Source organism: Physeter macrocephalus, chromosome 13 (assembly GCF_002837175.3).
Source record: "Physeter macrocephalus isolate SW-GA chromosome 13, ASM283717v5, whole genome shotgun sequence".
Lineage (NCBI taxonomy): Eukaryota > Metazoa > Chordata > Mammalia > Artiodactyla > Physeteridae > Physeter > Physeter macrocephalus.
This window is the reverse complement of record NC_041226.1, coordinates 4,140,337-4,155,308: the sequence shown is the minus strand read 5'-3', so window position 1 is coordinate 4,155,308 and position 14,972 is coordinate 4,140,337. Positions and strand designations below refer to the sequence as shown.

General features: G+C 49.2%; 1 protein-coding gene across 1 annotated transcript; it reads left to right on the top strand.

Moving 5' to 3' along the window:
- The first annotated feature begins 8,830 nt into the window (after positions 1-8,830).
- On the top strand, positions 8,831-14,536 carry SHISA2 (shisa family member 2). The gene is made up of 2 exons (XM_007113134.3): positions 8,831-9,161; positions 12,381-14,536. Exons 1-2 carry the CDS (start codon positions 8,831-8,833, stop codon positions 12,932-12,934), a joined length of 885 nt encoding a protein of 294 aa, XP_007113196.2. The 3' UTR covers positions 12,935-14,536.
- Positions 14,537-14,972: the final 436 nt, after the last annotated feature.

Here is a 14,972-nt window from a genome sequence, read left to right as displayed (position 1 = left end):
TCCCGGTCCGGGAGGATCCCACGTGCCGCGGAGCGGCTGGGCCCGTGAGCCGTGGCCGCTGAGCCTGCGCGTCCGGAGCCTGCGCTCCGCAGCGGGAGAGGCCACGACGGTGAGAGGCCCGCGTACCGCAAAAAAAAAAAAAAAAAAAAAAAAGCAATTGCAGGTCTGTGTAAAACAGCATCATTTCATGGGACGCAATATTAGACATTACTCCACCTTGTCTTGCTTTGCAGGGACCAGCCCTGCTGCACCCAGAAATTCCTCTTTGGTGTGGCTGTCCCCGCTGAGTGACCCTGTGCTTCTCAGACGCACCTTTGTGGTACCCACGGAGGCTGGCAGCATCGTGGGCCAGACCTGGCTCTCAGTGCTAACGGGAGCCTCGGTGACCTGGCTCGTGCCTGTGGAAGGCCTGGTGACGCCCAGCGCCACCAACACCGCAAAGGAGGCAAGCTGCTGGCACCGGTTCTGTGGACGGCAAACTTTTCCACGTCACCGGGTGACACCCAGGAAACAGCTTGTTCCTTTCCCCATCTCCCTTCATTGCAAACCACTCTCACCTTAAGCCTCAATAGTATTCTGTGGGGCGGGGCCCTGGGAGGCTCCGACTAGAAACTCCCCCCCTCTGAACCCGCTGTCCAAGCATTTCATCCCCAGCACCAGGTTTCCTGGTCTTACCAGATATTTTATCTCCAAATTGCTACACTCAGAATGGCTTTCGTAGTTAGGTGCATTTTATTGAATTCAATTCCTTGAAAGTAACACTTCAATATTTTTGTGCCTGGCATATAGCACGTGCTTCATAAACCAAGCCTGCTGCAAGCCTACACTGTGGGTCCCAAAGATGAGCAGGATTTGATTTATGCCTTCAAGGAGTTATTTATTGTCTAGACAGAAAGGCAAAAGGAATCATAATCCCAGTTATATCAATAGACACAGGAATACACCGTTCCGGGGGAAATTGAACCTGGATCTGGGGTATCCAACCCCAATCTCCAGCCTATTTTTTTTATAGAAGTGTAGTTGATTTACAGTGTTGTGTAATTTCTGCTGTATGGCAAAGTGATTGTTATATATATATATATGCATTCTTTTTTTCATATTCTTTTCCATTATGGTTTATCATAGGATATTAAATATAGTTCCCTGTGCTATACAGGAGGACCTTGTTGTTTATCCATTCTATATTTAATAGTTTGCATCTGCTCACCCCAATCTCCCACTCCATCCCTCCCCACCCCCTACCCCCTTGGCAACCACAAGTCTCTGCTCTCTATGTCTGTGAGTCTGTTTCTCTTTCATAGATATGTTCATTTGTGTCGTATTTTAGATTCCATATATAAGTGATATCATATGATATTTGTCTTTCTCTGTCTGATTTACTTCACTTAGTATGAGAATCTCCAGGTCCATCCATGTTGCTGCAAATGGCGTTATTTCATTCTTTTTTATGGCTGAGTAGTATTCCATTGTATATATTGATATATACCACATCTTCTGTATCCATTCATTTGTTGATGGACATTAGGTTGTTTACGGTTGTTGGCTATTGTGAATAGTGCTGCAGTGAGCACTGGGGTACGTGTATCTTTTTGAATTAAAGTTTTGTCTGGACGTATGCCCAGGAGTAGAATTGTCCAACCATTTTGAATCAGCATACATTTACCTTAAGTACCGTATTCTAAACAAATATCTAGTTTCCTCAAACTGTTTCTGGCACATACTCCAGTCACTGTAGCTCCTCCCTCTGTGGTCCACAGATATAGGGCTATGACCCAAGCTGCCTCACATTTTAGGAAGACCTCAGTTGTCTTATGCATTCCTGCCATCAGTGGGTTAGAAGGAGCAGGGAAGGAAGGATGTATTGGTCAGCTCCGGCTGCCGTAACAAAGTACCACAGACTAGGGGGCTTAGACAATGGAAATTTATGTCCCACAGTTCTGGAGGCTGGAAGTTTGAGACCAAGGTGCCAGCAGGTTTGGTCTCTCCTGCGGCCTCTCGCCTTGGCTTGTAGACGGCCGTCTTCTCATTGTGTCCTTACCACTCTTTCTTCTGTGCGTGCCCGCCCCTGGCGTCCCTTCCTCTTCTTGGAAGGACAGCAGTCCTGTTGGCTTAGGGCCTTATGGCCTCATTTAGCCTTGATTATCTCCCTAGCACCTCCTGTATTTGCCTCTCCACATACAGTCACATCGGGGGTTAGGGCTTCAACCTATGAATTTGTGGGGGGGGGACATAATTTAAGTCCATGACGGGGGTTTTGCAACATTCATCTTAGAGGCTTGGAATTACGTTCAGAAGTATCTGACTGTGATGCAGAACTTTTTAGCTGATCATCTTTCAGTGCCATTTATCATTAGGAGAATAGAGTCTTGAGACTGGATTAGTGAACCTGCTTCAGGACCTTCATGTGACATCACAGGTAGATGGCCAGTTTCACAGCTGCAAGCTTTTCTTTTTCTAGATTCTTCTTTATTTATTGTGGTAAAATACACATAAGATAAATTTTACCATTAATACGGTTTAGTAGATTCACAAGGTTGTGCGACTATCACCATTTCTTTTTTTTTTTTTTTTTTTTTTCCGGTACGCGGGCCTCTCCCTGCTGTGGCCTCTCCCGTTGCGGAGCACAGGCTCCGGACGCGCAGGCTCAGCGGCCACGGCTCACGGGCCCAGCCGCTCCGCGGCACGTGGGATCTTCCCGGACCGGGGCACGAACCCGCGTCCCCTGCATCGGCAGGCGGACTCTCAACCACTGCGCCACCAGGGAAGCCCTATCACCATTTCTAGTTGCAGAACATTTTCAACCCAAAAGGAAAGCCTGTACCCATCAAGCTGTCACTTCCCCTTCTACCCTCCCTCCCCAGCCCCAGGCAACCACTAACCTTCTTTCTGTCGCTATGGATTTGCCTATTTGGGACATTTCATATAAATGGAATCATACGTTATATGCCTTTTTGTGTTTGGCTCTTTGGTTTACCATAGCGTCTTCAAGGTTCATTCATGTTGTAGCGGGTGTCAGTATTTCATTCCTTTTTATGGCCAAATAACATTCCAGTTGTATGGATAGACCACATTTTGTTTATCTGTTCAATGGTAGATGGACATCGAGTTGTTTCTACTTTTGGGCAATTATAGTGATGCTATGTGTACGGTTTTTAAAATATTGTCCAATTATCTTTTATTTTATTTTTAAAAATATTTATTTATTTATTTATTTTTATTTTGGCCGTGCCGGGCTGGACATACGTTTTCAACTCTTTTGGGTATGTATACCTAGGAGCGCAATTGCAGAGTCATTTGGTAACTCTGTGTCCAACTTTTGAGGAACCATCGAGCTGTTATGCACAGTGGGTTTATATTCCCAACTAGCAAAGTGCGGGTTCCAATTTCTCAACATGCTCTCCAGCACTTGTTATTTTCTGTTTATTATTATTACCATTGTGATCTTAGTAGGTATGAAGTGTTATTGTGATTTTGACTTGCGTTTCCCTAATGACTAATGATGTTGAATATCTTTTCATATGCTTGCTGTGTATCTTCTTTGGAGAAATGTCTATTCAAGTCCTTTGCCTGTTTTTTGATTGGGTTGTTTGTCTTTTTGTTGTCGAGTTGTATATATACTCTGGATGCTAGACTCTTCTCAGCTTTATGATTTGCAAAAACTTGCTGCAGGCTTTTTGACGTTATGTTGATTTTGTTTACGCCACCCTTTTGGTTACTGTGGCATTACTGGAAGAAGTCCTGGGTGGTTTTTAACTCCGTATCTTCAAAAAGAAAATATACCAATAGTAAACATAAAAATCAACATAAGAATGTTTCCATAAAACTCTGGGGTTAGGGGTGAGGATGGGGCAGGGAGAGCAGTATGTCAAATGTTTAAAGTTAATAGTAGATGAGAAGAAAAAGAATTTTAAGTATGGAAATTACTTTTCTGAAAGTCAGTATATTAATTACAAGGAAAAAACAGGAGGATGAAAGATGAAAACTTTTAAAGCAACAAGGAAGATTTTTTTTTTCAAAATTTTATGACTGTTTTTATTTTCAGATGAGGTTAAGTAAACCACAAGACGAAATTAAAAGAAATGTAAATTAACATATTTGTTTGGGTTTGCGGTCTCATTTGTTAGCACAAACACTTGAACTTGAAAGAACTTCTGGTAAACCAAATGTGAGCTTTCAGTACTACTCCTATTTATAAAAGAGGAAGGAAAGAAGTGAATGAACCCAGGGAAAGCCATTCTTCCTAAACAGACTGCTGACTGCTGTGCAGATGGTAGGAACCTCTGCTCTTCCTGAAATATACAGAAAATCACTGTAGATCTTGCAGCTTTTAGAACTGCCAGCCAAAGGAAGTATGATTACCTCCATAAGATTTGCATCAACTCGAGTTAGCCGAGTGATAAGTAATCATTTCTTTAGTTCTATGACTTGGTACTTGTACTCTTAAAGATATGTCAGAAGTTTGTTTTTAAATCAGTTGTATTTTTTTTTTCTAGAGGTAAAATATCACATTCTGTCAGCTGTTACAATTAAAGTTAACAATGCACTAATATCGAGCAACTGATTTTCTATGTTTTAGAAGGATAAGTGTTTTACTTAGCTCCTCTGGCTGCTCTGTTTCATCAAGAAAGTATGTCATTTGCACATTCGAATTACGTAAATTCAACTACTGTGTAGGAGCTTGGTGGAAAAAGAATAAGGAGAGGGAGAGAAATAACGATGTAAACAGTGTGTGTGATTTGGCCCTCGTTCCACTCAAAAGACGCACATATCACAGAGATTGTGAATCAGGCGACCTGAAGTGGTGGTCTCCTCCCCCTCGTGCCTCTCGCCATCACGAGCCTCCCGCCGCACTGAGCCTGATTCAAGGATAAAGCTGACTACATCGGTTTTTTCACCATATATGCTGCTGCTACACGAGTGCTTTAAAATGGGGCTGATTGCAGCCCATGTCACAGCGAGGAATCCGATATGAACACGCAGAGTGAAAGGCACTAAGAAACATCTTCACCAATTGAAGAGGAAAACGTCCAAAGGCAAAACAGAGGTACCAAATAAGAATCAAGTTCAGTTCCAGCAATCAAAAACACAAAGGTCAAAGTCGGTAGATAGTGATAAAATGCATTTTATTCATATATATATATATATATATAGAGAGAGAGAGAGAGAGAGAGAAGCACAGACTGAAAGGCAAAATAAACTGAAAATATACTTCTGCAGTTAGTGTCTACAGAATTCAACTTTTTAAGAGGGAGGAGGGCACGCCTTCATAAGTGTTTAAATCTACTTTGGCAGACTGACATTTAGTTTTGATTATAATAAATTATTACTACTACCTATATGTTTTGATAACTAGTTACAGTTGCTTGGAAAAGACTAGTAAAATAGTTTAAGACTGTCTGTCAAGGTTGGTGAGGGAATTCCTTAGGGAAGGAACATTGCCACCTTAATGTGACCCAGTGGCCCCTCCCAGAGATGCTCAGTAAGTACCTGACAACTTATTCTAGAAAAAATTTCAATACAACGTACTAGATACACAAAGAAGAAGTAAAATCAAGTCAGAGGGAGGAACAGAGTGGTATAAAGTCTCTGAGCATTGATGATAAACCACCACCACGTTGAGTAACCACGAAACAGGCCTCTCCTTCACTTTTAGGGAATAAAGGAACACAGCAGTAAAAAAAAAAGAGGATGAATTTGCTCAAAGCTCTGCACTTCCAAGTCTGCTGATTGTGGACTAACCATTCTAATGGTTCTGAACCATTTGGGAAAAACTTCCTGTGCTTAAGCTCTGGCATTACCAGGTCATAAATCAATTTCAGCATGAAAATGGCCAACAGTGCTTTCTTCATCAATAAACTGACAAATCATGGGTGTTTTGGAGAAGAGGATAAATGGATAGTGGAAGGAGGATATGGCATAAGTACTGTCTGAAGAAATGGACAATTCCCTTGCATTAATTTTTTCCCCAAAGGCAAAAAAAAAAAAAAAAAAAAAAGTAAAGTATTAACCCTCTGAACCCCACCCCAGTCATTTTATGGTGCCATAGGAAAATAATGATGCCTAGCCATCTGGTGATTAGTGTAGAGTCAGCAGTTAATTCCGGGCTTTCTGTGGCGGAGACTGGTGACCAGCAGCGTGGCGGGCAGGCTTTGGAGTTCAGGCAAGCTGTGACTTTCCGTCTGTAAGGAACGGGCAAGTTATCCTCACCAGCAAAGTGAGGCCAGTAGTTACGTCTTCTTTGCAGGGTTGCTGTGAGGATTAAATGTGCACATAAAACGCAGCACAGAGCCTGGCACGGAGTAAGGCTTCAATACACGTTAGCTCACAGGACCAATGTTTTCTAAGAAAAAGACGCAATCTGAAAAACTAAGTCTTCCCTTGGCTTCTTCGAGTCTAAGTGCTGTTGCTCTCTGATGATTTTTCTGATTCTGCTCGCCTCCAGGGATCCAGCACATAACCCCCAGGTTAGGTGCTTAAATTGACCCTGTACATCACCGATCATAGCTTTATAATACTTGTGCTGTCTTTGCTTATTCAGTTCTTTGTCTCTCTGTCCGATTTCCAGAGACTTTCATCTCTGTTTGAAGGAAATGGCCACGACGTCTGGCTTCTTGGAGAATCCCCAGGACCCAACACAGAACACGGTGTACTGTAACCGCTTAGCTGGTAGTTGTGGAACGAATAATTCAATATTAAAATCTCGTTCATTTACTAGGTTTAGAAAAGTTCGTGGCCGGTGCATTTAAAATACATAATTTTATGAAGCTAAAAACACCCCTCCCCCCACTGCAAAGTCCAATGAAATCAAGGGCAGTGCTTGGAGAGAGGTTTACTGAAAAGAGTAAGGTGTTTGCTTCCAAGGGCGTAGGGTCGGTTTTTCCTTTTGATTCCGTGGGGCGAGTGGCAGGGTAGCCAACCTGCCCCAGTCCGCGCGGTGAGCCGGCCTGCCCAAGTACCCGACCGTGTCTGAACAGCGGCGTCTTTGCTGCGAATAAAATTGCTCTGTGTTGCATAGACAGTGACTTGAGGGGGGGAACCTCGGTGGTCAGCACCTCTTACGCTCCACTTTGAAGATGAACAAACTGAGGCCAGCAAAATGCAAGATTCTTTTTCTGGTCGGGCTGGGCCTAGATGTCAGGTCGCTGACTTCCAGACCGTGTCGGAAGGGTCACCAGATCCTTTAAAAATAATCATGGCGGCTTTAATAGCATCAGCACCTGTTGTTTCAGCTTCCGCAAGACAGGAGCTATTAATCTCTCCTCCTCAAAGCCGCGTTGCTGGTCTGTCGAAGCCTTGTTTGCTTCCTCACGCAGCTGTCTACACCATCGGGGCCAAATGTGGAGCCGAGGCACCTTTCTGCTTGAATCCAATAAATCGCTCTGCCCAAATTTAGAAAGAAAAGCGACGCAGATCATCCGGACAGCGGCCTAATCTGGCAAGTCTCCACCCCACCTAGTAGAAGCCCGAGCCCACCACGCAGCCCCAGGCCGGTGACCGGCCGTGGCCTGGACATCAGGGGCTGGGAACTGGAGGGACAGTGAGTCTAAGTGGCAACTTCAGCGTCTGTAAATGGAGCGCAATTATCATCCTTCTTTGGGAAGTCGTGAGAATCCGAACTGTGAATGACGCCTAAGACCTGCAATAAGCAAGTTCAGTTTGCCCTTATTGCCGTTACTGCTGTTACTGTGTTAGCTCGAGCGGCGTTGTCTCCCGCGCCCGTTCTACCCGGCAGCCCACGGCCCGCGGCCGCTCAAGCCCGAAAGTGCAGGGCTCGCGGCCCCGGGGACGGCGGGGGCGGGGCGGCCCCAGCGCGCATGCGCGCCCGCGGCGCCAGCTCCTCTTAAGAGTGCAGCGCAGCGCAGCACAGCGGCGCGGCGGGCGAGTCGGGGCTGGGCGCGCGGGTGGGCGGGCGGCAGCTGCGCTCGGCTTGTTCCGCAGCCCAGGGGGCCGAAACTTCCGTGGGAGGCGCCCGGCGGTGCGCACCTACCCAGGGCGCAGCGGCGGGGAGGAGGGGGAGCCAGACGGAGCGCGCCGAGGCCGGAGAGAAGAGGAGGGGAGCAGGGCGAGCCGCCCGCCTGGACCCGCGCCCAGCAGCAGACGCGGCTGGTTCCCGGGACCCCGGCGGGGCGCGTCGGTTCTCGTCCGCGTCCCGGACGCCCGCGTGCGCCGGGAGGATCGACCGTCCGGCCCGCGGAGCGGAACGTGGTGGCTGCACCCGGGGGGCGGCCCGGGCGGCGCGGCCGGAACCATGCGGACCGAGTTCGGAGCGCAGGAGGCTGAGCGCGGCCGGCCGCTGCACTTGCTGCCTGGAGCGCTGTGCCCACTCGCCGCCTTGGCCTCTTCTCGCCGCCCGAGGGGGGAATAAAGGCCAGGAGACGCGCCACGATTAGCGCGCAGGACCCCGAGGCTTAAACTGTGCGGCAGCGCCCTGGCTCCGGGTCCGCAGCGGCGCGCCCAGCGGTCCTCCGGCTCGAGCGAGCGTCCCCTCGGGGATGCACGGGGAGGGTCCCGTCGCGGGTGAAGCCTCCGGGGGCTGCGGAACGGCAGCCCCGGGGGCCCTCTGAGTCGCACCGGGAGAGCTCCATCGGCGAGTGCCCACGAGTTCCAGGCAGCCCCTGCTGGGGCCGGGCCGCCGGCCGAGGGAGGGCATGGCTTAGCTCCCGGACGTCGCGGCGGAGGGGCGGGGGCCCGCGCGGAAGGCGCCGCGGAAGGGACACTCAGCGCAGAGGTCCCGGCCTCAGCACCGCCGGGACCGGGGCGCCGGGCCGCCACCTCCCGGAGTCGGCCCTGCGCCCTCTGGAGACGCGCCGCCCGCGCCCAGGGTGGTGCCATGTGGGGCGGACGCCGCCCGGCCGCCTCCTCCCGGGACGCCGCTTCGCTCCTGCGGCTGCTGCTGGCCGCGCTGCTGGCGGCGGGGGCGCGGGCCAGCGGCGAGTACTGCCACGGCTGGCTGGACGCGCAGGGCGTCTGGCGCATCGGCTTCCAGTGCCCCGAGCGCTTCGACGGCGGCGACGCCACCATCTGCTGCGGCAGCTGCGCGCTGCGCTACTGCTGCTCCAGCGCCGAGGCGCGCCTGGACCAGGGCGGCTGCGACAACGACCGCCAGCAGGGCGCCGGCGAGCCCGGCCGCGCGGACAAAGACGGCCCCGACGGTTCGGCAGGTAGGCGGGCCGGGCGAGCAGAGAGGGGAGGAGGGGGCTCTGCCTCGCCGGCGGGACCTGGCAGCCTGGAGAGGGGGAGGGAATTCGGAGCCTGCGATTTCAGGAAAGGGGTTTGGAGCGGGAGGCGGTGCCTGCGTCCTGGCGCAGCCTTTACCTCGTGTGGAACGGGACACCGGTTCAGCGCCCTGGGCCTCCGTTTCCCCGTCTGTCAGCTAAAGAGCGGCGTGGCTTGGGTTTTCCGGAAAAAACCCTAACATCCGAAGCATGGCGGGCCGCAGCCAGCCCCACGTGCCTCCTGCCCAGGGGTCTCCGTGCCCCCTCCCGGGTCTCCTGTCTCCATGGGTCTAAGTCCGAGGACGGGGTCATGTTTTGGCGGCGCCCCCTAGCGAGAGGGCTGGCCGGGGCACCCGAGGGCTTCTCGGAGGGAAGGCCGCTCCTTGGGCCTTCCCGAGGGTGATGAGCTCTACCAGACCCCGGGGGAGGGGCTGCCCCTCCCTAAGATGCAGCTCCCCCGCCCCGGCCTCCTTACCGCGTCGGACTTGGTAGGTGTGACATCAGAGCGGTGCCAGCCCTGCTCTTTGTGGTCTTGATTCCTTAACTGTGTTTTTTCAGATTGCCCAAGTTAGAGCTGGAGAAACAAATGCGTGAAAGCATTTGATAGGTTCCACTGCCTCCGCTTGTCTCCAGTCTCCCAGACCCCTCCCTCGAGGGCCTATCCCAGAATGTGTTTGGGAGGGAGGATGTGGTCCGGGTGGAGGTGGAAGGGCACACATGGCCCGGAGGGGCGTCTCCGCCCCTTATGAGAAGGAGAGGACTGTTTATATTCATACTACCCACCCCCCCACTTTCAGATTGCCCAAGTTAGAGCTGGAGAAACAAATGCGTGAAAGCATTTGATAGGTTCCACTGCCTCCGCTTGTCTCCAGTCTCCCAGACCCCTCCCTCGAGGGCCTATCCCAGAATGTGTTTGGGAGGGAGGATGTGGTCCGGGTGGAGGTGGAAGGGCACACATGGCCCGGAGGGGCGTCTCCGCCCCTTATGAGAAGGAGAGGACTGTTTATATTCATACTACCCCCCCACCCCAGCCCAGGGTTCCAGCCGCCTGAGCCGGGGCCCCGCTGGTCCCTGTTCACAGAGCTGGCTGGGGCTGCTGAGAGGCAGCTCGTTTCCGTCCTTCCCTTTGCAGTCACGCATTTTATTAGCTACTCCTACTGGTCGGCTGCTGCCTTGACTCTGAAGAGGAGAAGGAAGGGTAATTCCAGAAGGGGTGCCGACTTAAAAGGCAAGCGCAGCACAGCGGGGTGTGTGGCCTCCCGAATAAACCTGGGGGGATGAGCCATGGGCACACTGCTTGACTGCTTTCTCTGTGTGCCAAGTTGGGCTTTTGCTGGCCTCCTAGAAGTTGGGATGACTGTGGACAAATCAGTAGGCAGCCGACTTCTCAAGACGCCGTGGTATGTGGGCATGCTTTCTAAATTCCACTTCTGAATCTTTTTTCCTAAAAATTCTGTACTTCTGCACTCAAGAAGGACAGCGCATGTCTAATTAAGCAGAGCCGAGGGCTTCCAGGAACACTGCCTTCTCTGCCCTGAGTTATTTACTCTTCCAATTAAAATCCTGGAAAGAGAACAGTGATTTTTCCCCAAAACTCATTATGTGGACTTAGACTGCTTTGGGGGTGTTTTAGGGTTTTTTTTTTTTTTTTTTAACTGTTATTTGTTTCCTTGATAACGTATAAGGCTGGTGTCTTTAATTTAGAAAATGAAGTCTTCAGTCGTCAGCCTTTGGTTACATACTTGATAAAGTATGTTTTACTTATAAGGCATCATTTCTCCATGGCTCCGTGTGGTACTATGTTCTAGAAGCACTGACTGCAGGAATATCAATTCTGTCCAAGGAGCGTGATTAAAACGGCTGCTGCCCTAGCGGACAGAGGGTGTTTGGTGTCTGTGACTTCAGGCGAGGGAGAGCTGAGCATCTCCCTGGACCACGTGCTGGCAGTGCCCTTTGCCAAGACCAGCGGGACCAGTCCCTGTCCTCGTGTGGCGTCTAATCAAATAGTCAAGGAGATGGGCAGGAACGCGTCAAAAGACATGGGTTCTTGGTCATATAGGGTGGAATTCCACAGACCCCTCCCTCCTGATTCTCGGTCCCCATCAGCCAGCGTGTCCAGCTTCTGAAACCCGGTAGTGCTAGGCCCACGGCACCCCAAAGATCTGTTTAAGTAAAATAATTGAAAACTGGAGCTCGCTACTGATTTTAGTAAAGTGTTTATTTTTATCTTGACAGTTTTATTTTCTGGAATAAATCTCCCTTGTTAAGTAGGACGCCCATTGCTTTTTGCTCTGCTGGCGTTCCCTGTGGTTCTTCACGGAATCCAGTGTCCTAACTCCAGACCTGACAGCTCCGCCTCAGCCACGTGGTCCTGCCTGGGGCCTTGGCTCGCTGCGGGCTCTTCTTTCTGGAGCAGATGTCAAGTCTTGTCCTCCTCGGTACCTTGTTTCATGCTGACCTGCTGCCTGGAAGCTTCCCCCGGGCCAGGCCCACGTCCCAGGGACCAGCCTTCAGCTTGTCAAGTGTGTGTGGAGGGCTTTTTTTTTTTTTTTTTTAATTTAAAAACCCTTCTTTGACCTCTGTACCTTACAGACTCTTTTCGGAAATGGTTGCGGCTGGGGTCTGCTCTAAAGTTTTGATTTATTTGCCTATGAAACAAGAACCTGCGAAAAAAAGGTCAAAGAGGTTTACAAGGGATGAAAATAATTTTCTGGGGGGAGAAGAGACTTTGAAATAATTTCAACTCATTTCTGTGCAGACCCTGCAAACTGTTAGGGTAGACTGAAACGTGGGCAGTTCCGTTAGTCTAGGGATGTTAGAACAGTCTTAAACCGTTAAACCCATATTTTTGCTAAATTGGGTATTTGCCTCCATGAGCGTTGCAGTTGGCGAGTCTAGCTGTCAGTGTTAACAGCTTTGCTTTGGGGGCTGATCCCCGGTGCCTGTAGGCAGGCCGTGCTCCGGCCCCCCCCCCCCCAATCCCTGAGGACTTGATAAAGGACGGTGCTTCCCGTGTGCGGCCGAGAAGCGCACACACCAGCACGGCCCAGGTTCCTGGCTTCTGGGTACCGGCGTTGTTCATTTATCCATCTCCGCTGCCCAGCCCCGATTTTCACTGCATCCTTACAGGAGGTCATCACAGTATGTCTCTCTCCTCTTCTTCAGTCCCCATCTACGTGCCCTTCCTCATCGTCGGGTCGGTGTTTGTCGCCTTCATCATCTTGGGGTCCCTGGTGGCCGCCTGCTGCTGCAGATGCCTGCGGCCCAAGCAGGAGCCCCAGCAGAGCCGGGCCCCGGGGGGGCCCCGCATGGTGGAGACCATCCCCATGATCCCCAGCGCCAGCACCTCCCGAGGCTCCTCTTCTCGCCAGTCCAGCACGGCCGCCAGCTCCAGCTCCAGCGCCAACTCGGGGGCCCGGGGGCCCCCGACCAGGTCACAGACCAACTGTTGTTTGCCCGAGGGCACCATGAACAATGTATACGTCAACATGCCCACAAACTTCTCCGTGCTCAACTGTCAGCAGGCCACCCAGATTGTACCCCACCAGGGGCAGTACCTGCATCCCCCCTTCGTGGGGTACACGGTGCAGCACGACTCGGTGCCTATGACCCCGGTGCCCCCGTTCCTGGACGGGCTGCAGACGGGCTACAGGCAGATCCAGGCCCCCTTCCCTCACACTAACAGCGAACAGAAGATGTACCCGGCCGTGACTGTGTGACGCAAGGTGGGGCCGGGGGCCTGTACCAGACAGAGGAAGGCAGAAGCTGTGGGCTGGGGAAGGATTCTCAACGTGGAAGTCCCAGCGTATCGCTGGTGTTTGTGGCACAATTCTGTTGGATGGCTTGCTTTGCCCCCAAACTGTATGAAAACATCTTTCTCCAAATTAGCGTTTCTGGACATGTTTCATCCCAGTGCATGATTGATTTATGATGGAGAAGAGCATCCCCTGGAGATGCCTGTGTGGTCGCCAGTGGTTGTGTGACACATGTGAGCCCTTAAGTGCCCTTGAGGTGTGGCTGTCAAAAGAATTTTGTAAACTGATTAAGTGTTTTTATTGTTTTGTTACTGTTACTTCTTTTTAATTTTTTATTGTACTGGTACAAGATCAGAATAGTTGTTCCCTCCCTTTTACCTGGGCCAGTTTCTAATAAGCATCCAAGGTTTTAGGGGGGATGTAAAGAGCACAGTTCTTATAAAAGGAAACCAATTTGGACTCTGAGGTTAGTCCTTGATCTCAGTATTTCCCAGGCACATCTTAATTCATTGTAAAAAGATATATATATATTGTCTATTTTTGTGCTTTTTTGGGGTCTATTTTGTGCTTTTTTACCTTGTGTAGAGATCTTATTACAAAGTGATTTCCTACATTAAAAAGAGGCTGAAAGAAATTGTATAGTTACTTAAACTGATGACATTTCAGAACTCTGGGATTATTTTAATCTTGAAGTAGTGATGGTGTAGTAATAAAACCATTCGTAATAAAACCATTCAGCCCCTTCTCGATTGTATCTTTTAAATTTCTGACTTTACATTGACATCTGAGAAGAGTAATAAAGTGTTTTCATATTGAAATCATAAACTATCACCTGCTCTTTCTCCAAACGACTCTTAATTCTGCTCTGTGGTATGGCTTGGCATTTCACTCTGGCGTTCAGACCTCCCTGTCCATATAGTACTGGGTGCCAGTAATTGCTGTTGTTATAAATGAACGTCAGCCTTTCTGCCTAGATCTGATAAAACATTTTCTTGTCTTCCCTAGAAAAGCTCAAAGAAACGCTTGCAGAGAGAGATACTTAGTATCGCTCCTCAGCCAAACTCTGAGATTTGGCATGAAATTTAAACCACAGATTCGATTTACTTTGCAAATCATTGGCTTTTTATACTGTCGTTATCAAAATGTCTTGTTTTTCAGGCAAGAGAGACTATCAAGTTGAGAAGAGCTTTTCAAAGAGATATTGCCTTTCTTCCCCACAAAGTTAGTTCTTGTTTTCCTCTCTCTTTTAGTCCTCAGCAAGCACTGTATTCATTACCAGTCTTCTGAATTATGAAATTCAAGTGAATTTATTTGTGTATTGTTCCCTTACAAGAAGTAAGTTGAAGTAAATTTCCAACTGCTAGCAAAACCAAGATTTGTACTTAAATGGTTGTAAGGTATGGTCTTTTACACATATTTATATCTGTATCTATGGTCATCTGTCTCTGATCTATCTACCTTTTCTATCACCTGTGTGTATCTCTGTCTATCTCATGACTGAAAAATGTAAAACCATTGTTGGTAATTGGTATCAACAAAGATACCCCATCAAATCTTTTAATAGCCAAAGGCAGGGGAAAATCATTTTACTTATTAATAAATGTTTTATGGCATGAATTCCTAGGGGAGTTGGGTTTTTTCATTTTCATTCTACTTGGTAATTTTTCAGATGGTCTGTTAAGCCTGTTAATAGGGGGAAATTGCTAAAAATCATAAACATTGCCTTCTAGAACCAAGAGCCTACCTTTAAAAGTGATTGATATCTGTGAAGTCGATAGTATGTTCTGAGTCAGTGGGTATTTTACGTGCTCTATGGGAAACGTTGACAGCACAAAACAAACAGTTCTTTTGGGGTCATTATATTAGCAGGCTAATGTGTGTTCTGTACGTTATCTTTGGTGGAGGATTCCAGCTTATCTAAGGAAGTAAAGTTCTTGGGAATTTGGAGGTGAAAGGGGCCTTAGAGATCACCCAGCCTGGGACTGGCAAACTTTTTCTTTTC

Coding starts and splice junctions, on each gene's coding strand:
- SHISA2 (XM_007113134.3), top strand. CDS start 8,831: ATGTGGGGCGGACGCCGCCCGGCCGCCTCCTCCCGGGACGCCGCTTCG. Junction 9,162..12,380: donor CGGCCCCGACGGTTCGGCAG/GTAGGCGGGCCG, acceptor CCTCTTCTTCAG/TCCCCATCTACGTGCCCTTC.